Source organism: Pan paniscus, chromosome 2 (genome assembly GCF_029289425.2).
Source record: "Pan paniscus chromosome 2, NHGRI_mPanPan1-v2.0_pri, whole genome shotgun sequence".
Taxonomy (NCBI): domain Eukaryota; kingdom Metazoa; phylum Chordata; class Mammalia; order Primates; family Hominidae; genus Pan; species Pan paniscus.
The window spans coordinates 181,802,705-181,825,923 of NC_085926.1; the positions used below are offsets into that span (position 1 = coordinate 181,802,705).

Sequence of the window (23,219 nt, forward strand, 5' to 3'; positions counted from 1 at the left end):
CCCTGCTCTCCAGCGCCTCTTGCCCTTTGCACGGCATTTTTCCCGCTTGGAACATGCTCGCTTCTCACTACCCTTGGCCCAGGAAGTGTTGTTTAATATGGTACAGTTTAACGGGTTGACCTGTGTCTCCCCAAAAGACACCTAAGTACCTAAGAATGTGACCTTATTTGGAAATAGGGTAATTTGCAGATGTAATTAGTTAAGATGAGGTCATACCAGAGTAATAGAGAAGGGTGGGCCCTTAATCCCATATGACTGGTCCTTATGAGAGATGGCCACGTGAAGGCAGAGAAACACTGGGAGGGCATCATGTGACAATGGAGGCAGAGGCCAGAGGGATGCATCCAAAGCCAAGGAATGCCAAAGATGGCCACAACTACCAGAAGCTGGAAGAGGCAAGGAAGCGTCCTTCCCTATAGGGTTCAGTGGCAGCATGGCCCAAATGACACTTTGATTTTAGACTTCCAGCCCCCGGAACTGTGAGATAGTACATTTCTGTTGTTTGAAGCCATCCAGTTTGTGGCTTAAACTGTTTATGACAGCCCCAGGAAACACATACAGCAAGTAAGTCCATCAGATGCCTCTGGATCAAAGAGCGGGCATGGAGCCCCCCTTCATCCACAAGGATATGCTCCAGGGAGCCCCGGTGGATGCCTCAAACCACAAATAGTACTGAACCGTATAAATGCTATGTTTTTTTTCCCTATATATACATACCTATGATAAAGTTTAATTTATAAATTAGGCACAGTAAGAGATTAACAATAATGAAATCAAGCAATTATAACAATATGCTGTAATGAACATTATTTGACTGCGGTCTGTCTCTTGCAAAATATAGTAAGTAATATTTTTGGACCCTGGTTGATCATGGGTAACTGAAACTGCAGAAAGTGAAACCATGGAGAAGCGAGAACTGCTGTACACAAAAGCGCGGTCTCCTGCCCACTGAGTAGCCGGCCCTATCAGATTTTCTATGGGCAAATACGACAACAGGCTTAACATTTTTTTTTTTTTTTTTTTGAGACAGAATCTTGCTCTGTCACCCAGGCTGGAGTGCAGTGGCATGATCTCAGCTCACTGCAACCCCTGCCCCACCCCCCAGGTTCAAGCAATTCTCGTGCCTCAGCCTCCCAAGTAGCTGGGACTACAGGTGTGCGCCACCATACCTGGCTAACTTTTGTATTTTTTGGTAGAGACAGGGTTTTGCCATGTTGGCCAGGCTGGTCTTGAACTCCAGGTCTCAGGTGATCCATCCGCCTTGGCTTCCCAAAGTGTTGGGATTATAGGCGTGAGCCACTGTGCCCAGCCCAGGGTTAACATTCAATTCACCCAGGTCCATCACACCAGCTGAAGGAGCCTCAGACCACTAAACAATGGGTTCCAGATAGAAAATGAATATTTGCATACACTCGTAGGTGGTACACAGTAAGGCAGACCAGACCAACCTCAACAGGGAGCTCAATCAGGAATGGAAAAATATCTCCCCTCATTAGAGAAGCCAGACGGTCCTGGGTCTGACCCACAGACAGAAATGAAAGCAAAGTTATGCATCCACTTAATCAAAAGGATTCAGTTAAGTGATTGGATAGAAAAGTGTCTGAACATGAGGGCAATTATTTTTTAACAATCAGAACCCCTGGAGTCCTGATCTTGCCAAAGGTACATTTTCATCTTTGGTTCTTCATATTTTATTTTTAGCAATAGTCAACACTGACCACTGCTAAATGAAGCCAAGAATATCTCCCAAAGTGTGAGACGACACAGCAATTCACCCTCGGTATAGCAGAAAACACTGCAGTAAACCATGCTGCCCTGTCATCTGTGCTGGGTGCTTCATAGTAGCCTTGGTTTTCAGAGCAGGAGATTTTGGGACTCACATACCTTCTTCTATCAGGAAGCAAAAGGAAATCTTATTTTGAGGTATGCAGAAATACGGACTGATTTTGGCTTTTAGTTGTTAAGAGTCAGATTAGGTGAAAAAAGTTAAGAGGAAAAAGTAGAGCAAATGAAAAATACTAGAGAGAACGGCATAGATTGTGTGACTTCTTTTTTCGTTTTTGAGATGAGGAAGGCAGCCGAGACTTTGAAGATGCTGGGAAAAGAAATGTAACTAAAGGTCAAGATCCACAAAGAGGCACGTCTAACTGTTTTTTGGAGAGATGGAATATCAAGGTTGTGGTTAACAGCGGGGTCGTGACACACGCTTCAGGAGGCAACGCAGTGAGTGTAATGAGTAGAGCCAGCCGGCCAGCCTGGGTTCAAATCCTAGCTCTGCCACTTTTAGCTGTGTGTCTTTGGGCAAATTACTCTCACTCTCTGGATTTCAGTTTCATCATCTATATAAAACAGGAATAATGGCCAAGGGCGGCATCTCACACCTATAATCCCAGCGCTTTGGGAGGCAGAGGTGGGAGAATCTCTTGAGCTCAGGAGTTTAAGACTAGCCTGGGCAATATAGTGAAACCTCACTATTTGGTAAAATAAAATATGTGTAACAATGGTGTCTGTCTCATGAAGTTTTGAGCATTTGTTAAATAAAATTAAGATGGTTATGACAGGCGGGGCATGGTGGCTCATGGCTGTAATCCCAGCACTTTGGAAGGCCGAGGTGGGCAGATCACCTGAGGTCAGGAGTTCAAGACCACCAGCCTGGCCAACTATGTGAAACCCCACCTCTACTAAAAATACAGAAATTAGCCAGGCGTGGTGGCGGGTGCCTGTAATCCCAGCTACTGGGGAAGCTGAGGCAGGAGAACTGCTTGAACCTGGGAGGCGGAGGCTACAGTGAGCAGAGATCATGTCACTGCACTCCAACCCAGGTGACAAAGCGAGACTCTGTCTCAAAAAAAAAAAAAAAAAAAAAATTTAATGAGCAGATCAAAAGGAGAAGGCACCTGAAGAAGAAATGAGAACACTGCTTCTTGCTAATGAATGGGCACCAGGCAGAAGTGCTCTGGGTAGACAAGGTACCCATCACTCACAGGGGACCAAGACTCAAGAGACATACCAGAGTGACAGCTGGGGACAGCTCACTGTCAGCCTAGCCAGGCTCCAGACAGTCCTCAGGATGAAAAACACTCCAGCTGCGGGGGATAGGACAGAGGCCAGGGCTGGGTTTCCTGGGTCCAGGAAGCACAGGGAACTCTGGGAGAAGGTGGGGAAAGCTAGGGCCATGAGACAGAGGCCAGCAAAAGTGTTCTAAGGCCTGGATGAAAAGGGGCCTCTCTTCTTGGAGGCAATCATGAGGGCAAAACAATAGGGAGCTGCAGAAACACAGGCTGGAGAGCTCAAGCCCACACAGGCAGATAAAGGAGGGCCAGGATGCAGGTACTAGAATGACATTCTGGCTAATCTAAGGAAGGGGTGTGGTCCCAAATTATCTGGCCTATGATTTAGATTAGATTATATTTGTACACAGAACAACTCAATTTTTATCTTGTGACTTTCTGAGTTTTGTTGGTTTGATTTTGGTTTTACCTTGCTTTTCCTCTAAGAATTCCTTTCAAGCTTTAATTGTTTACAGGTATCTCAAGAAGAGGTACCCACCCTCAATACTGGCTAATGGTGGTGGAGGCACGGTTTCCAGATTCAGAGTCTCTAGGAGGCAGCTGAGGAAACAGCTTATTTATCCTGTCTTTGCCTTGGGAAACTCATCATAGGCTTTCTATCTTCTAACTAAAGCAAAAGAATACTGGCTGGGCACGGTGGCTCACACCTGTAATCCCAGCACTTTGGGAGGCTGAGGTGGGCAGATCACCTGAGGTCAGGAGTTCGAGACCAGCCTGGCCAACATGGTGAAACCCCGTCTCTACTAAAAATACAAAAATTAGCTGGGCATGGTGGTCCGTGCCTGTGGTCCCAGTGACTCAGGAGGCTGAGGCACGCAAATCACTTGAACCCAGGAGGCAGAGGTTGCAGTGAGCTGAAACTCTAGCCTCGGCGACAGAGCGAGACTCTGTCTCAAAAACAAAAGAATACCAAGAGCTGAACATTCTCTGGAATCCGTAACAAACCTGAGAGGATAAAAGGAAACCTTAGGGGATAAAAGACAAGTCCAGCATTTAATTCTTCCTCAGTGTCTACTACAGACTAAAAAGCCAAAATTAGAGCTGGCAAAAATTTAACTGAAATGATTTTCTCACTTCGCACAGCTGACTTCCTAAGCTGCACTCTAAGCTCAGTAGCTACAAACCCAGGACAGCAGTGTACCAACTACTGAGCTAGCCACAAAGCAGTCAACATTTCTTTCTCTGGAGACAAATGGTTCCAATTCCACTAAAGCTACAGGTGCACGATGTTCTACCCACACCAGCTGCACGCGCCCACGGTCAATTCTTTTTCTTTTAACATTAAATTTAAAAAGGCAGAGACGACGTCTCACGATGTTGCCCAGGGTGGTCTCGAACTCCTGAGCTCAAGTGATCCTTCTGTCTCGGCCTCCCAAAGTGCTGGGATTACAGGCATGAGCCACCGCACCTGGCCTCATGGTCAATTGTTAACCACTAACTCTAGAAGCCCCCATTTCACAAACCCAAATGAAATGCTATAAAATTGTTAAATTAAAACTGAGGCTTCTTGGTGGCAGCAGTTTCAAAAGAAATCTCAAGTTTAACATGCTTTATTTCTTAATTCTCTTCCAAATGATGATTTAAAAAACTAGTTCTTATGGCCAAAGCCAAATATTGTAAGGCCAATTTTTTTTTCAAGGTGTTCCTGCAGCATCTAAAAATAGGGAGATTTATGGGAAGAGCCAATTTGGCAACATTTTCCTTATTTATTTATTTAGAGATGGAGTTTCACTCTTGTTACCCAGGCTGGAGGGCAATGGCACGATCTTGGCTCACCACAACCTCTGCCCCCCGGGTTCAAGTGATTCTCTTGTCTCAGCCTCCCAAGTAGCTGGGATTACAGGCATGCAACACCATGCCTGGCTAATTTTGTATTTTTAGTAGAAAGGGGTTTCTCCCTGTTGGTCAGGCTGGTCTCAAACTCCTGACCTCAGGTGATCCACCCTTCTCAGCCTCCCAAAGTGCTGGGATTACAGGCATGAGCCACCACGCCTGGCCAAGCAATGGCTTCTTTTTTTGAGATGGAGTCTCGCTCTGTCGTCCAGGCTGGAGTGCAGTGGCATGATCTCGGCTCACTGTAACCTCCGCCTCCCAGGTTCCAGCAATTCTCCTGCCTCAGCCTCCCGTGTAGCTGGGACTACAGGTGTGCACCACCACGACTGGCTAATTTTTGTATTTTTTAGTAGAGACGGGGTTTCAGCATATTGGCCAGGCTGGTCTGGTACTCCTGACCTCGTGATCCGCCCACCTCAGCCTCCCAAAGTGCTGGGATTACAGGTGTGAGCCACTGCACTCGGCCTATTTTTAGGCTTTCATCTTCAATAAATTCTAATTTTCTTTTGAGACAGAGTCTCGCTCTGTCACCTAGGCTGGAGTGCAGTGGGACGATCTCAGCTCACTGCCACCTCCGCCTCCCAGGTTCAAGTGATTCTCTTGCCTCAGCCTCTGGAGTAGCTGTGACCACAAGCATGGGCCACCACACCTGGCTAATTTAGTAGAGACAGGGTTTCACCATGTTGGCCAGGCTGGTCTCGAACTCCTGACCTCAGGTGATCCGCCCACCTAGCCCTCCCAAAGTGCTGGCATTACAGGCGTGAGCCACCACGCCTGACCAATAAATTCTAATTTTCTTCTCATATTGCTTGTCTGACCTTATTACCTCAATACCCAAAGAGAATGGTTTATTATCAACCACAGATACAGTGCATGCTGTCCAGATTCAATTACAGAAACACCAAAATAAACGTACTCTAGGGTGTTGACGCTACACAAACACAGGTGAGAATTCTGCTGATTTACTGCTATGGACTACAGGTTTGTGTGCCCCTAGAATTAAACTGTTGAAACACTGACCCCAATGTGATGGTGTTTGGAGGTGGGGCTGTAAGGAGGGGATTAGGTTTAGATGAGATCATGAGGGTGGGGCCTCAAGAAGAGGAGACACAAGAGCTCTCCTTTCCGCGGGCACACACCACAGGCATGCACCACAGGCACACACCGAGGAAAGGCCACATGAGGACGGAACAAGACAACCATTTGCAAACCAGGAAGAGGGCCTTCAGCAGACACCCATCCCCAGCCTTCCCAGCCTCCAGAACTGAGAGAAATAAATTTCTGTTGTTTAAGCCACCCAGTCTATGGTATGTTGTTATATACAGCAGCCTGAGCAGACTAAGATATCTACCAAAGTTCCTTGAGTTCAAAATGCCATTTCCAAAGGTGGAGGGGATAGTTTTAAAACAAGTCTGAACACTGCCTATGATTATTTGAAATTAGGTTGGTACCAATTTTTCTGAAAACTGCTAAAAATTACTTTTAGAATGATTTTTTTTTTTTGAGATGGAGTCTCACTCTGTCACCCTGGCTAGAGTGCAATGGCACGATCTCAGCTCACTGCAAGCTCTGCCTCCCGGGTTCACACCATTCTCCTGCCTCAGCCTCCCAAGTAGCTGGGACTACAGGCGCCCACCACCACGCCCGGCTAATTTTTTGTATTTTTTAGTAGAGACGGGGTTTCACCGTGTTAGCCAGGATGATCTCAATCTCCTGACCTCGTGATCCACCCGCCTTGGCCTCCCAAAGTGCTGGGATTACAGGCGTGAGCCACCGTGCCAGGCCAGAATGATTTTTTAATAGACAGGGACACAAATGATGGAAATCCACTGTTTTCAGGAGGCTGAAGCTTAAGGCTAAGGGTAGGATCAGATAAGCTTAGGAAAGATAATGTGATGCTTTCTCCTTGGTCTGTTTTAATAGGCCAAGAAGAAGGATTTTATCTCTGGCAACCTGGCAGATTTCAAAAAGCGACATAATTCCAGAGTATCAAAGGTAGGGGAAGATACTAGAAAATGAAATAACATGAGTAGTAATAATGCCTGAAAGCCATCATTGGAACTGGAACTTTTGGCCAGGTGCAGTGGCTCATGCCTGTAATCCCAGCACTTTGGGAGGCCGAGGCAGGTGGATCACTTGAGGTCAGGCATTCAAGACCAGCCTGGCCAACATGGTGAAACCTCATCTCAACTAAAAATAGAAAAATTAGCTGGGCCTGGGGGAGGGCGCCTGTAATCCCAGCTATTCGGGAGGCTGTGGCAGGAGAATCACTTGAACCCAGGAGGCGGAGGTTGCCGTGAGCCAAGATCGTGCCACTGCACTTCAGCCTGGGTGACAGAGTGAGACTCCATCTCAAACAAACAAAACAAAAAAACTGCAACTTTCAGCGCACCTAGGAGAGATGACAGAATGGAGTGGGGGGCAGATGAGGATGATGTCAATGAGGCTGATGACAGCAGCCACCATTTGCCGAATGCTTACCATTTGCCAGGCCCTGTGCTTATATAATTTACATGAACTTATTCAACCTTCACAGCAACAGGTCTTTAAAGCATCCCCATCTTATGGGTGAGGAAACAGGCACAGGAGTGGTTAAATAACTTGTCCGAAGTCACGGAGCAGAGCTCTGGGCCCAGACCTCTCTGGCCTCTTCAGCACTGTGTTGCAGGCCTCCCTGCACCCTTCAGTCAACCAAGTGGCATTGTGAGTGGTGCTGCCTCTCCCTTCTGCACCAGCAAGCACATGGTGCAGTGGGAAAAGCACCAGACTAGAGATGGCGAGCTCATGGTCCCAGGGGGCGGTGCTAGCATCATGTGGTCCCACATGCCCATCTGGCCTCTAAGTGACGCACGAGGCACGCAGGTGCTCAGGTCCTCACCTGACAGTGCCACTGAACAGCACTGGCTCTTGAGGAATGATGGAGAGTTTGCTTCGGAGGTCGGCAAGGCCAATATCACTGATTCTCACTCCATCAATCTTGATGCAGCCTCCAGATAACTCCACCAGACGGAAGAGGGCCATCCCCAGCGAGGACTTCCCTGATGAGTCAGAAGACATGCGAGAGAGGAGCTGTTAGCAAAGTCTGTGAGGACAATGCTGGTTTAGCCTCAGGGCAATGCCAACTATTTTTCCATTTCTATTCAGTTGTTATTTCAACTGATTAACTGAGATAATGTATAAAATGATAGAAAAATGCAATTAACTTTCCTGAGATACCAGGCAGACACCTTCAAATTACACAGCTTCAGCCTGAGAAGGAAGGGAAGGGACCATTCCATTTTCATTTTTTTTTTTGAGACGGAGTCTCACTCTGCTGCCGAGGCTGGAGTGCTGTGGCGTGATCTCAGCTCACTGCAACCTTCGCCTCCTGAGTTCAAGTGATTCTTCTGCCTCAGCCTCTCAAGTAGCTGGGACTACAGGCACGCGTCACCATGCCCAGATAATTTTTGTATTTTTAGTAGAGATGGGGTTTCACCATATTGGCCAGGTTGGTCTCAAACTCCTGATCTCGTGATCCACCCACCTCGGCCTCCCAAAATGCTGGGATTACAGGCGTGAGACACCGCGCCTGGCCGACCATTCCATTTTCATGAGAGTAAAATGGAAAAATGCCTCCTGGTCACCTTAGGAACAGCTGCACAGAGCCGAATGCTTCTTAGGCAAAGTTAGGAGAACAGAGATCTTACAGCAAGCAGTTGAGGGGCAAACCAGAGGACAAGATGTCTTTTTTCTCCCTACCCCCTTATTAGGGCTGAGAGAGAGACTAAGACAAGGCCTCCTGTTGCCACAGCAGCAGCTGGGGAATTGAAGAAGTTCCAGGGATAAATAAACACATACGGGAAGGAGGTTTTGCCTCGACTCAATGAGTAGCTGTCAATGGCCCTACCGTGATTGGAAACTATGGCAGAGAAGCAGGTTTGGGGGATCAGTGTTATTACAGTAATCAGCAGAACAGGTTAACCAAATCTTCATTTGAAAAGTTTACATAAGTAATACGAGATGACATCATCAATCTCCCATAATCTCACTTCTATCATTTTAGGCACACTTCCTTTCGGTCTTTCCTCAGAGTTGAGATCATATCAGAAATGCAATATTGTAATTGCTTTTTTCACTTAACACTGCATTGGCCAGGCACGGTGGCTCTTGCCTGTAATCCCAGCACTTTGGGAGGCTGAGGCGGGCAGATCACCTGAGGTCAGGAGTTCGAGACCAACTTGGCCAACATAGTGAAACGCTGTCTCTACTATAAATACAAAAATTAGCCTGGCAAGATGGCGAGTGCCTGTAATCCCAGGTACTTGGGAAGCTAAGGCAGAAGAATTACTTGAACCTGGGAGGCAGAGGTTGCAGTGAGCCAAGATCGTATCATTGCACTCCAGCCTGGGCGACAGAACGAGACTCTGTTTCAAACAAAACAAAACAAAAGCATTGTATAACACTCAGTCAACCATCTTTAAAAAAAATTTTCAAGATAAAATTTTAGTGGTTGCATTCCATCATGTGCATGTATTCTTGTTCAGCCAGCCCTCTAAGGGTCAACATTTAGTTTATGTAAAACTTATAATACTGTTATGTCCTATTATCTTAGTGCTGAAACTTTACTGCCACCTCAGACAATTTCCTTGGGAAAGAATCTTAGAACTGAAATTACTGTGTCAAAGGACATAAACATTTAAAAGGTGCTCTCTCTACAGAGCCAAAAAGAAAAGAAGTTTGCCATAGTCCTGTCTACCTTTCTGCAACTTGGTTCCATGGTTTAGATTTAGAACTACGGTGTTTTAGCTGTTGAATCACTTTTCCTTGGCTGAACGCCTGGTTCTTGACCCTCCTACCTTTCTCGTGCCACCATGTCACGAAAGACCTCTTGTGAGGGCCTCATCGAGATCACCACGATGCTGTCTCTTCAGCACTCATGGAGGGCGCAAACAGCCTGCCTTGCCCCAGTGTCTACAGCCACGACCCCACTGTTGGGATCTACCCCCTGGGCATACCTCTGTCTAACAGCCTAATGGGAACCTGAAAAACACCCATAAGACTTAGAAGAAGTAACGCCCAGGAAACTTGGAAAAAGCTGTATTAGGACCCATCTTCCTAATGCAACAATCCTCACATCCTTCTACCAGAAACGAATTAGGAAACCTGGTCCGTCTAGCAGGATAGTTCTCCTCCTAGAAATGAGTGACTCCAGGCCGGTGGGCGCAGCGGTTCACACCTGTAATCTCAGCACTTTGGGAGGCCAAGGTGGGTGGATTACTTGAGGCCAGGAGTTTGAGACCAGCCTGGCAAACATGGCAAAACCCTGTCTCTACTAAAAAATACAAAAAAATATATATATATATTAGCTGGGCATGGTGGCATGCGCCTGTAATCCCAGCTACTCCAGAGCCGAGATCGCACCATTGCACTCTAGCCTGGGCGACAGACTGAGACTCTGTCTCAGGAAAAAAAAAAAAAAAAAAAGAAATGAATGACTCTGTTCAGGGTTGGGGGACTCAGTTACTGGCCCCTTTCCCAGATAGGAGGGGAGGAGACATTCCCTCTGGGCCGAGGCAGGGCTTTAAGATCTAAGCTAAGGAAGGAATGGTGCCCGAAACAATGGGTCGAGTTGTTCCACTTTAACAAAAGGTGCCTAGGTTTGGACCACCTGGACTGGAAGACTTTAGAGTCCTCTGAATCTGACTACCTTTGCACTGATGGAATGTGCTGGTAAGAAAGGCAGTGAAGTCCTCAAGATGGTGTCCTTGACTGACATGACCACAGGAGAGTTTCCAAGTTACCCGTGAAACTTGGAAGAAGCTCTATTAGAACCGGAGTGTAAATCAGGTTATTATTATTATTATTTGAGATGGAGTTTCGCTCTTGTTGCTCAGGCTGGAGGGCAATAGCGCAATCTCAGCTCACTGCAACCTCTGCCTCCTGGGTTCAAGAGATTCTCCTGCTTCAGCCTCCCGAGTAGCTGGAATTACAGGCATCCACCACCACACCCAGCTAACTTTCTGTATTTTTAGTAGAGATGGGGTTTCACCATGTTGGCCAGGCTGGTCTTGAACTCCTGACGTCAGGTGATCCACCAGCCTGGGCCTCCCAGAGTGCTGGGATTACAGGCGTGAGCCACTGCGCCTGGCCACTATGTTCTTTTTCTTGTTTCTCTTCTGTCACTAACTACTGTTTAATGAAGTTGTGGTGCTTGTTTTGGCCTATCTCACCTGTGTTAAAGGGAAATCATAACAAAGGACATCAGTCAGCTTTCAGGGGAGCAGTGTACCCCTGGGGACGAATGCAGCAGAGGGGCTCAAGGGAGAGAACAGTAAAAAGGCTTGGGGACAGTCACCCTGCTTGGCTAAAGATTCCCTTCCAGCATGAAAGACCTGGAGCAATGTCTTGTTTTGACGTGAAGTAATTCCCTCAAACAGAAAGCAGGAAATGGCTTTTTCCTTTTCTTCCTTAGAAAGTTCTTTAAAATCAATTGGCCAGAAAAGACGAAAGGTTTTTTTTTTTTTTTTAATGGCAAGGAAAAAAGCTAGAAGAGTTTTGATGCTCTTCCAAAGAAGCATGGAGCCTAGAAAACTAATGAAAACTGAATCAAAGATACCTCTTATACAAGGATAAAAACGACAGTAAAAGAAGACAAGTTCAGTCTTTGGAATGCTATTCAGGAACGAAAGTGAGAAAAAAGGGGCCGGGTGCGATGGCTCACACCTGTAATCCCAGCACTTTCAGAAGCTGAGGCGGGTGGATCATGAGGTCAGGAGATCGAGACCATCCTGGCCAACATGGTGAAACCCTGTCTCTACTAAAAATACAAAAAAATTAGCTGGTGCCCCTGTAGTCCCAGCTACGTGAGAGGCTGAGGCAGGAGAATCGCTTGAACCTGGGAGGTGGAGGTTACAGTGAGCTGAGATCGTGCTACTGCACTCCAGCCTGGCAACACAGTGAGACTTTGTCTCAAAAAAAAAAAGAAGTAAATTACTCAAGTCCTGACCCTAGAAATCTAAAGAATCTACAGTTAACCCATTTCTTTTCTTTTTTTTTGAGACGGAATCTCACTCTGTCACCCAGGTTGGAGTGTAGTGGCGTGATCTTGGCTCACTGCAACCTCCGCCTCCCGGGTTCACGCCATTCTCCTGCCTCAGCCTCCCAAATAGCTGGGATTACAGGCATGCGCCACCACACCTGGCTAATTTTGGACTTTTAGTAGAGATGGGGTTTCACCATGTTGTTCCGGCTGGTGTTGAACTCCTCAGGTGATCCACCCGCCGCGCCCTCCCAAAGTGCTGGGATTACAGGCATGAGCAACTGCGCCCAGCCTACTGATAGTTTTAAAAGAAGGCCATGAAACAGCATGTGTCAATGACCTCATTTTTGTAAACCTACATATTACTAGAGGAAGCCTAACAAGATAGCTACCAAAATGTTACCAGTGCTTCTCTCTGGGTAGCAGAGTTGTGGGTGCTGCTCCTCTTTCGTACTTGGCTGTGTGCCCCAGTGTTCTGCATTGAGAATGTGCACATTTATGACTGTGAAAAGCACTCAACGTCATCAAAGTGGGGTCAACAGTAAACCTAGAAAATTGGTTTCAGTAGGGGGCTGAGACACTAATTGCTTATCAAACAAACAAGGATCCGGTTTCAAGGGGTGAAAGTGATATTTCATAAACTGCTACGTTCCAATGGATTCAAAGAAGGCTTTGCACATCCTTACCTGATCCTGTCCGCCCCACAATGCCAATCTTCTCTTTAGGTTTGATCGTGAAGGATACTTTCTTTAGGACGAGAGGGAGGTTTTCTCGGTACCTCATCTCTGCGTTCTCGAAGGTCACCTCTCCCTCCTGGGGCCAGTCAGGGGAGGGAGCCTTGTTCTTAATTCTGGCAGGTGCTTCCAAGGACAGAGTCTGGGGAGACAAGGGTGGCCGGTTCAGACTGACCACAGATTCTTGGGGAGCTGCAGGCTTTGTCACAGAGAAATAAAACCAGGACAACCATAGCAGCCACACAGAGGTAGCTGCCACCCTGTCACCTTGCTAGGAAATAATCCCTTGGAAGTGAATGCTTATCATCACTAAACTCGACAGAGACAGAGCACAATGGCTACTAAGTGTCATGGCTACTAGCAGCAGCCTGGGGAGGGAAGTGGTGTTCAGACTACCTTTTGTCTCAAGGAATTATTCCACAAAGCTGCCTTGGGGGCCAAAGGAAAACCAACACGGGCAGACATGAGGCCTTCCACCCCTCCACCACAGCAGTTTTTACTGAAATTCTTTGAGATAGGATTCTACCATTTGATAATCATTGGCTTAAATCCAAAGGAAGAAAACTAATATTTACTGAACATCTGATTGGATCCTGGCATTCTGGCATGTCTTGGTCAATCCAGGAGACACAGACTCTAATTCTAATTTTGCCACTGTGTGACCTGGACAGATCACCACTTCTTCTGCATCTTAGTTTCTTATCTGCAAATTGTGGAGACTGGATTAGATGATCTTGAGAATCTATTCCAGCTCAAAATGCTGTGATATAACTGCTTGGGTAATTTTTGTCATCAACAATCATATCTCATGATCTTTTAAAACTCTCTGGCAATTGGCCATGGAGTATATAGCCTTATGGGGGAAGTAAGGGCCAAAGACTGTAGCACTCTGGGGGGTTAAGCCTAAAGTCTAAAACTCCAAGCTGGAAGGACTCTGTGTTGGGACAGTCAGTGGGAGGGCAGGCCTCTGAAATGTGACCGGTTTCAGCAGGGTCCACTTTGTACCACCACTGACCGTAATCCTAACCTCTCCAGCACAAGGCTCTCGCCAACCATAACATTAACTCGAACACTGCACATATGTACACACACGGGTCATCTACACACCAGGACAGTGTGCAAAGAGGCTAACTTCTAAACATTAAAGAAGAGCTATTACTAGATACACTGGGCAGCCACCTGCCATCCTTTCGGAGAATAAGAAAGTTATTCATTTATAAGCTTAAGAAATATTCTACCACTAATGAGGCTCACTGTCAAAACAATCAGTGAAGCACATCTCTATTAGAGAATACAGTTTACATACACTCAGTTCCCAATTGAAAGAGTAATTTTTCAGGCCGGACACTATGGCTCCTGTCTGTAATCCCAGCATTTTGGGAGGTGGAGGCAGAGGCAGATCGCTTGAGCCCAGGAGTTTGAGACCAGCCTGGGCAACATGGCGAAACCTATCTCTATAAAAAATACAAAAATGAGCTGGGCCTAGTGGCGCAAGCCTGTAGTCCCAGTTACTTGGGGGTGCTGAGGTGGGAGGATCACTTGAGCCTGGGAGATCGAGGCTGGACTGAGCCGTATTCACGCCACTGCACTCAAGCCTGGGTGACAATAAGACCCTCTCTCAAAAAAAATAAAAAAATAAAAAATAAATTAAAAAAGGAAAAAAAGAAAAAAAGTTAACTTTTCAAAACTATGTTTCAAAGTCAAGTGTTGAGAACTCAGAATATACTCTTCACATATAAACAATGACACAGATGCTTGTACAGTCTCACAGCAGTTCAATAAAATAGACAACTCTTAAGAATTGAGTTCAATTTGAGAATCTAACTACTCATGATGCTGCTTCATAAGCAAATTTGTCCAATCTGTGGCCCTTGAGCCACATGCAGCCCAGGACAGCTTTGAATGTGGCCCAACACAAATTCGTAAACTTTCTTAACACATCATGAGACTTTTTTTTGCAATCTTTTTTTTTAAGCTCATCAGCTATCGTTAGTATTATTTTATGTGTGGCCTGAGACAATTCTTCTTCCAATGTGGCCCTGGGAAGCCAAATGATTGGACACCCCTTGTTATGGTTTGGCTCTGTGTTCCCACCCAAATCTCATCTCGAATTGTATAATAATCCCCATGTGTGAGGGGAGAGGCCTGGTGGCAGATGACTGAATCAGGGGGGTGGACTTCCCCCTTGCTGTTCCCGTGACAGTGAGTTCTCAGGAGATCTGGTTGTTTGAAAGTGTATGGCACTTCCCCCTTCTCTCTCTCTCCTGCTCTGCCATGGGAAGATGTGCTTGTTTCCCCTTCACCTTTCGCTATGATTGTAAGTTTCCTGAGGCCTCCCAGCCATGCGTCCTGTTAAGCCTGCGGAACTGTGAGTGACTTAAACCTCTTTTCTTCATAAATTACCCAGTCTCAGGTAGTTCTTTACAGCAGTGTGAAATGGATTAAGACATCACTGTAGGAAATTGTTTAAGAGTTCCAGTTAGGACAGCAGCAAGATGCCTGCCACCCACGGCGAGATGGAAGGGGTTCCTGGGGAAAGGTGGGAAGAGCTGGATACTCTGGTATCAATTAAATTTACTCGTTTGTAAGTTAGGAGAGCAGTTTAGAATTAGCTATGGAGCTTTTCAAACTATAGAAGCCTGGGTCCCACCCCAATCCACTGCAACAGAATCCAGAGATGAGGCCACGTTTGTCCTGCCAAAAGCTCAGCAGGGGGTCCTGATGGCCATCCCTGATTAAGAACAATTGGACTATAGTACGAATTAAAAGAATACATGGTTTTAAACAGTGTAAGGAAAATGCTCCATTAGTCAGTTAAGCTGAACTGACAAGGTTCTGAACATTCTGGAAATTAGCCAATGAAGTTCTCAGCCCGACATAATTTACAAATATACTTAGAAACTCTTACGGTAATCTCTTTCCCATTCCAAGCACGGTTGAGAGATTGCTGGAGATTCTGTGGGATTAGATAGGCAGAGAACACAAGCCTACTCCTTGTACACCCAGCTGAGGCAGCAAAGGGTAAACCGACTCCAAGAGGAGTCAGATCACGGTAAAAGGCCTACAGCAGTCTGACCTTAATGTAGTGATTGATCCTCTCCACCGAGGTGAATCGAGCTTCTGTCTCAGATGCCAGTCTGACCGTAAACTGGAACAGCCCCGTTAACTGACAATGGAAAACAACAATCAAAGAGATAATTCATTATCAATACACGCCAGGCCAATGCTGGAGAACTTCCTTCATCTAGAGGACCACTAAGAACTGAGCACACGCAGCAGCTGGTCTTAGGGACCTAGTCATTCTCTTAGCTTTTAAGACATACCTGTTACCACATCAACTGCAATGCTCAGTGAATGCGGGCAGTATCATGGCACTGCTGGAACCACTTTCTTGTACCCAAAGCCTTTCTATTCATCTTTACATTTCCAATAACACATATCTGCAACTGATTCACTTCTGGACTTCCTACTTGTATCTGAGCCTGTTTGTGGGAGTCACAACAAATGGAGATATCAACCTATGAGCAACTAGTAAGAATGTTTCCAGGAAAGTCAAATCAGATACATAATGCTGGGAAATGAGTGAGTCTGGAGCCCCTGTGCTCCATAGACTGGGGAGTCTAAAAATAGTCTATATAACGCATTGTCTTCCCCAACCAATTGTCAAGTAAATTGCAAAATGTGGCTGGACATCTCGGGGTATCTGTGAAGACACATATCTCTGGGGTTCCTTTGACTATTTATTTTTATCTTTTCAATACAGAAAAATGTCAAACACACAAGAGTAGAAAGAGTAGTATAATGAACTCCCAGGTACCAAAACTCTACCATAAAAATGATCAACTTACAGTCAATATTGTTTCATCTGTATTCCCTTCCATTCCTACCCCCACCCCCTATATTATCTGGAAGCAAATCGCAGAGAGCTTATCTCACCCAAATATTTCAGCTTGTACCTCTCTAAAATATAGACTCCTTAAAAACATAATTCCAATACCATCATTTTAGAGGGTAATAATAATCACTCAACATCTTAAAATATCTAGTCAGTGCTCAAGTTCTCAACTATTCTCTGAGCTATTTGAAGATCCTCAATCATCCCTAGGGGCTAGAAGGGTTTATGTATATAACAGTATTGGGAAAATCAGGGCCCTGAAAAGAAAATGCACATAAGAAGCATATTGAGTCTATAACATTTCTTAGAAGACTAGAAAGAGGCCAGAGATGAAATGGTGGTGAACACAGAAACCCACAATTAAGAAACTATTTTCAAGATCATATTTCTTTTTGAAGAAAATAGTATCTACTTCTTACACACATGCAACAGACTTCAATTCCTTTATTCCTAGATTCCACACTTACCTCTCTCCTATCCCTACCTGCCCCAGTCAAATCCAGATTGTTACGGTCAAATCAGACCATGAGCAACTCTAGGGGTCCAGAGGTGAAATAATGGCTCAGGGTGGAGCCCCCCACAATCATCCCGCTTTTACGTCAGCACAGGAAGGGCTCAAACAAGCAAAGACGACGCTCCTATCCCAGAGACTGACCTGGACAGCATAAGAGATGGCGAGACCCGCATAGGCTGGGGGAATCTGCCCGTGCATAAGAACGATCATCAGCCCCGTAGTGGTGATGAGGGCGATGCTGATGAGGTCCAGCCGCACAGCCAGCCACCGCATCGCACACGTAAACAAGAAAAAAGGAGCTTGGTTGTCATCCAGCAGCTCCTGGTACCTGTGAGAAAGACAACACTTAATGGGCAGAGAAAGTACCACACAACCCCGCGCATGGTCAAAGCTTCAGTGAGTCACATGATGGAGGGCACGTGTTTAAATACTTCCTGTTTCTAACTGAGAGAATGCCCTGGAAACTCCAGGAGGGTATTCTAGGAATTCTGGAGGTATTCTAGGCCGCATGCATAGGAGGACATTAAGTTTTTCTAATCTTAGTTACTCTTTAAAAACAAAAAAAAATCCTATTAAAGATGTTAGGGAAAACATCTATCTCAGCACAGAGTAAACATGGGAAAAGAGACTGAATAAAGAGGCTTGTGTTAAATTTTAGAAAAATATCTTAGGTCAGAGGGCATTTTCTGAAAGAAAGAAAGGTTACAAACGCCAACAGCAGAAATGGTTCAAGGCGAGGAAAAAGAAACTCAGAGTGAATATGGGAACACCGTAAGTGTGTGCACATGCCGCCACCGTGCAGAATGGCACTTGTTCCCCAGCTATGGAGCCAAGCACCAGGAGAAGCAAGCTAAACCACAGCAAAAGGGACTCAGGCAATGTTTACTGCTGCTACTGAAGGAGCATGGCACGGCCATCAGTAGGGGTCCCAGAGAGCAGACCAGACCCCTCTGAAGGCTCAGTGCACCATGTACAACTAGAACTCCAGAGCAGGAAGTTTTGCTGCGCAGATGTGCTTTGCTTTGAAAAATCACTTTTCCTCTTTCCAATAAAATATGTAATCTTTAGAGAAAATTTAGAAAATGCAATAAAAATAGGAAAATGTAAAATTCCAGTAATCTCATCACCCTGTTAAAACCAGAGTTGATATTCCGCTGCATTTCCTCCCAGCAGTTTTTTTCAATGCACTGACATTTACTGTGTGTAGGTATATACACATGTACGTATTTAGTACATTTCACTTTCTTTTCTGCTTAAAGTTTAGGAATTATTTTTCTGAGTCATTTAACATTTTGAAAACAATTTTTTCTAAACTTTCTATTCTAAATTTTCTCTCTAAAAATAATCACCCAACTTTTGCAATAGGCAACATATATACAGAATAGAAAATTTAAAAGTTACCAAAGGTTTACCATGAAAGGTCAAGTCTGTCTCATTCCCATCTTCCAGCTACCCAGTTCTCCCTTCCAGTGGCAACTAACAGGTTTTTTTTTAATCCTTTCAGAGATATTCTAAATTTTTATTTTTATTTTTTTTGAGACGGAGTCTCGCTCTTGTCGCCCAGGCTGGAGTGCAACAGCATGGTCTGGCCTCACTGAAACCTTTGTCTCCTGGGTTCAAGTGATTCTCCTGCCTCAGCCTCCTGAGTAGCTGGATTACAGGTGCCTGCCACCACGCCTGGTTAATTTTTTTGTATTTTTAGTAGAGACAAGGTTCCACCATGTTGGCCAGGCTGGTCTCGAACTCCTGACCTCAGGCGATCCGCCCACCTCGGCCTCCCAAAGTGCTGGGATTACAGGCGGGAGCCACTGTACCCAGCCTGATATTCTAAATGTTATACATAAAAACACATACTCAAAGGTAGCATACAATATATTAATACACACATCTGTACTCTGCTCTTTCACTAATATATGCTGGAGATCATTCCCTATCAGTACCTATAGAGCTGCCTCATTCTTTTTAAGGGCCACATAGTACTCTATGGATATACCATAGCTTATTCAACCTGTCCTATATTGAAGAACATTTAAGTTAGTTCCAATCTCTTATTAATACAAAGCTCCACAATGACAATGTACATAAGTTTCACAAATAAACAATACTCGATGCTTAAATAAAATCTACTCAAATGTCATGACTACCTTTTACTACTTAAAAGAAAAAGCAAAACTCTATGAAATATAGCTTTTCAGGGCCAAGGCCAATAGACTCCTAATCTGTGGGGTTTGTTCCTTGTATTTTCTTTTGAGATGGGGTCCACTATATTGCCCAGGCTGGACTTGAACACCTGGGCTCAAGCCATCCTCCAGCCTCAGCCTCCTGAGTAGCTGTGACTATAGGCACGTGACGCCGCATGCAGCCCAAATCTGTATGTCTGTTTTCTCACTTGCTCAGAAAGGAGTCCCGCCAAGCAATTGGATTTTAATCAGAGATTATTCCATTAAATCATGAATACCCTTGGTAATGAGATTTATAATCCCCATCTCTGGCCTTGAAGAGCCTCCCGGACAAGTATCAAACGCTGGGATGCTGACTCCCCTTTGAGGCCTCTAGCCCCCATCAGGACAAACCTGTGCAGAAACTCCTGCCCTTTATTGTAGGCGTGGATGGTGGCAAGGCCCTGTATGCTGGACGTGATGTGGGAGAGGAAAGGTGACTGCGTGATATTGTCCAGACGCTTCAGCTCCCGAATCAGGACCCTGGAGAGAGAATGAGCTCCGTGTCACAGCACCTGCCCAGCAACTCAGGCTTCTCCGTGGCCCCAGCAGACATGAACGCTTCCTATTTACCTGGAGACAATGTGCAGGACTGAAAAGAGGATGACAAGGGGTCCCACTGCCACAAGGAACCACGGGAAGACTCCTGCGATCATTCCCACGCAGAAGAACACCAGGATAACGTTCTGGATGAACATCTCCGCCTGGAACGGCAGCCGCACGTCAACTGTGGAAACAAATAAAGGAGCAAGTGTCAGACGGTTTGGAAAAATGGAACTGAAAATTGAAAAAAACAAAAAGGGGTTCCACAAACTCTCTATCTGAAGTTTGTGATGTTGTCTTTAAACAGTCTGATCAAAGAAAAATTTAGAAACCTGGATGCTCTGATTTTTTTTTCGTCTCAAGAAAATCCTCTTACTCCACTCCCTTTTCTTGGTTCCCTTCCTGCCCCACTGCTTTAAACATTTTCCCCCTTTACAAAGTAACATATGCTTATTTTAAAATATTTGGAAAATAAATATGTGAAGAAGAAAACAAAAACTATATTCTTACCAATACCGATGAACTGCTGTTAACATTTAAGACATTTTTTGTCTTGCAAAATTTTTAAACATACATAAAAGTTAAAGGAAGAGCACAGACCCTTCAACAGTTATCAACTTTCATCTCTTTTTGGCTGTCTCCCCACCCCGCCACCTTTTTTCTTCTGGTTAAAGTATTTTCATGCAAATCCCAGACATGTTGCTATTATTTACTTTTTTTCTTTTTTCCATTCATGTGTGAGCACACGCGTGTGTGTTTAGCAGAAATGGGAACATGTTATGTATCAGTTCGAGTATCAGGGATAGTTCTGATTTCTTGTTACCTCTGGCCATGGGTTTACAATGGCCTATCAATGCCTGAAACAAACCCCTTCCATGAAGGCAGCTACAGTGCAGCAATTAAAAACATTAGCTTTGGGGTCAAAAAGATCTGGGTTCAATTTCCAGCTTTGTCACTCAATAGCTGTAGATCTTGGGCCAGTTCCTTGACCTTTCCAGATAGCAGCTTTCTCATTATTCAAGGAGTGAAACAACACCCGCCTGACAGGCCTGCTGCGGAGATTAAGGTAACATGCATAAAACACTGAGCATGCTGCTTGCTACACAGGAAGCCCCCTGTCAATGTCAGGGGCTTTACTGTTACTCTGAACTGTGGGGGTACAGTATTTCAGTTCTGGTGCAGGCACAGCCCATACAACAGCCAGAAAACCTGCCAGGTTGTAGGCATCCAAAACCAATGCATTGCTTTAAAATCTGTGTGTGTTTCAGAATCTCAGATGCCTCTGTTCAAAGCCTTTCTGCTAACTCAATTCATTGAATTTATTTTCAGGTCAAACAAGACAGAAAATGCAGTTGCAATGTTCCTGGTGAAAACACCAGCAGCCACTGTGCTCTCAGGATCTACAGACAGACAGATCTGCACATTTGGAGAATCATCTAGAAGGCTGGAAGCACAGTGAGCTCCAGAGTATTAAAAAAAGGCTCAGTGAGAAATACCTTCATCCATGTCTTTGGAAAACCTGTTGAGAATCCTCCCTGTGGGGGTTGTGTCAAAAAACTTCATAGGGCTTCGAAGGATCCTTCGGAAAAGCTCGTCATGCAGCCGGGAGGAAGCTCGCAGTGTGCCCTGAGGAGGAGAGCACAGAGTGGTCAGGGCCCAGGGACGGCTCTGTTCCTACTGGTCCAGAGAACCGCTCCGCAGCACATCCACTCCCAAAGCGGGAAGGTGCGAGGGGTCAGGAGGCACGGGTGGCAAGTGAGAAAAGGTGGAGGCTAACGGAATATGAGTCATCTCAGCCAGGGCCATCCTGGTTAAGGGAGCTCCCCTACTCAGCATGAACTGAGAGATGCCACACCAAAGCCTGACCACAGGTCACCAGGGAGGAGGGCAGAGACCACCCACCAATGCATACCTTGACAAAGACAACTCCTCGAATGGCTTTCAGGATCAGCATGACTGCCATGGAGAGGGCGTAGATGCTGGCGTAGTACTGCATATGAGGATTGTCCTTCATGCTGTCACTCACCGAGGTCTCGTTCCCTCGAGTCACAGTGGTGTTCTGTTTGGAGCCAAAGTTCTATGAGGCCAGACTCCTAACGACTGCCAAGAGCCCCTGCTCAGTGCCATTCTCAGCTCAAGGGCAGGGCAGGGTACAGGATAATGACCCACCCTGGGACCTGGTCATGGCTTTGTCCACCTTTTTTTTTTTTTGAGACAGTGTCTCACTGTGTCACCCAGGCTGGAGTGCAGTGGCGCAATCATGGCTCACTGCACCCTCTGCCTCCTGAGTTCAAGAAATTCTCATGCCTCAGCTTCCCAAGTACCTGGGATTACAGGTGTGCACCACCATGCCCAGCTAATTTTTGTATTTTTAGTACAGACAGGGTTTTGCCATGTTGGCCATGCTGGTCTTGAACTCCTAGCCCCAAGTGATCCACCTGCCTCGGCCTCTCAAAGTGCTGGGATTACAGGCATGATCCACCACACCTAGCCCTCTTTCTCTCTGTTCTAATGTCATATGGTTTGGCTTTGTGTCCCCACCCAAAGCTCATCTTGAATTGTAATTCCCAGGTGTTGAGGAATTGTAATTCCCAGGTGTTGAGGAATTGTAATTCCCAGGTGTTGAGGAATTGTAATTCCCAGGTGTTGAGGAATTACCACCCGGTGGGAGGTGACTGGATTGTGGGGTGGATTCCCCCATGCTATTCTTGTCTTGACAGTGAGTTCTCACGAGATCTGACGGTTTTAGAAGTGTCTGACATGTCCTCCCGCACACGCTGTCTTGTCTCTCTTCTGCCACCTTGTGAAGAAGGTGCCTCCTTCTCCTTTGCCTTCCACCATGATTGTAAGTTTCCTGGGGCCTCCCCAGTTATGTGGAACTGTGAGTCAATTAACCCTCTTTCCTTTATCAAGTACCCAGTCTTGGGTATTTCTCTGTAGCAGTGCAAAAATGGACTAATACATAACGGATGAGAGCAGATAGCCTGCAGGTGTCCTACTGCACGCCCCACTGCCCTGTGGGTTGGTCAGGGTTTTTTTCCTTCTGGTGAGGCTACATTAGGGACTCATCTTTTCATCCTGCAAAAATCTCTCTTTACAGCTTCTTTTAAGTGAAAACTAGAACAATTTCCCTAAGAATAGCCAGGGAATAGGGAGAAACGGCCACATTCTTAGACACAGAACTTTCCCATTTATGAGTAACCTTACCCCGCTTCCTTGCTTGATCCAGTAACTCAACCACCAGGTGCTGAAGGCGGTGCTGCCTACATTCAGCATGAAAAGGGCCATAATAACCAGGAATGCCAAGGGGCCCCCAGCAGCCTGGATGTAGACACCATATACTGACCAGGGCACTGAACCCTGCCCTTTCTCTTCCAGCTGCACAAGCTGCC

At 45.8% G+C, this 23,219-nt stretch overlaps 1 protein-coding gene across 1 annotated transcript in view; it reads right to left on the reverse strand.

Annotated features, from left to right (window-relative positions):
* The window catches only part of ABCC5 (ATP binding cassette subfamily C member 5), a 99,428-nt gene that overhangs the window by 10,481 nt on the left and 65,728 nt on the right, over positions 1-23,219 (reverse strand). Inside the window, exons 18-26 of the mRNA XM_003831994.4 lie at positions 23,035-23,219; positions 21,740-21,886; positions 21,324-21,453; positions 19,858-20,011; positions 19,639-19,767; positions 17,207-17,393; positions 15,733-15,822; positions 12,609-12,798; positions 7,783-7,942 (exon numbers count right to left, since the gene is read on the reverse strand). Of these exons, the coding sequence (XP_003832042.3) occupies positions 7,783-7,942; positions 12,609-12,798; positions 15,733-15,822; positions 17,207-17,393; positions 19,639-19,767; positions 19,858-20,011; positions 21,324-21,453; positions 21,740-21,886; positions 23,035-23,219 (1,372 nt within the window). The remainder of the gene's footprint in view (positions 1-7,782; positions 7,943-12,608; positions 12,799-15,732; positions 15,823-17,206; positions 17,394-19,638; positions 19,768-19,857; positions 20,012-21,323; positions 21,454-21,739; positions 21,887-23,034) is intronic.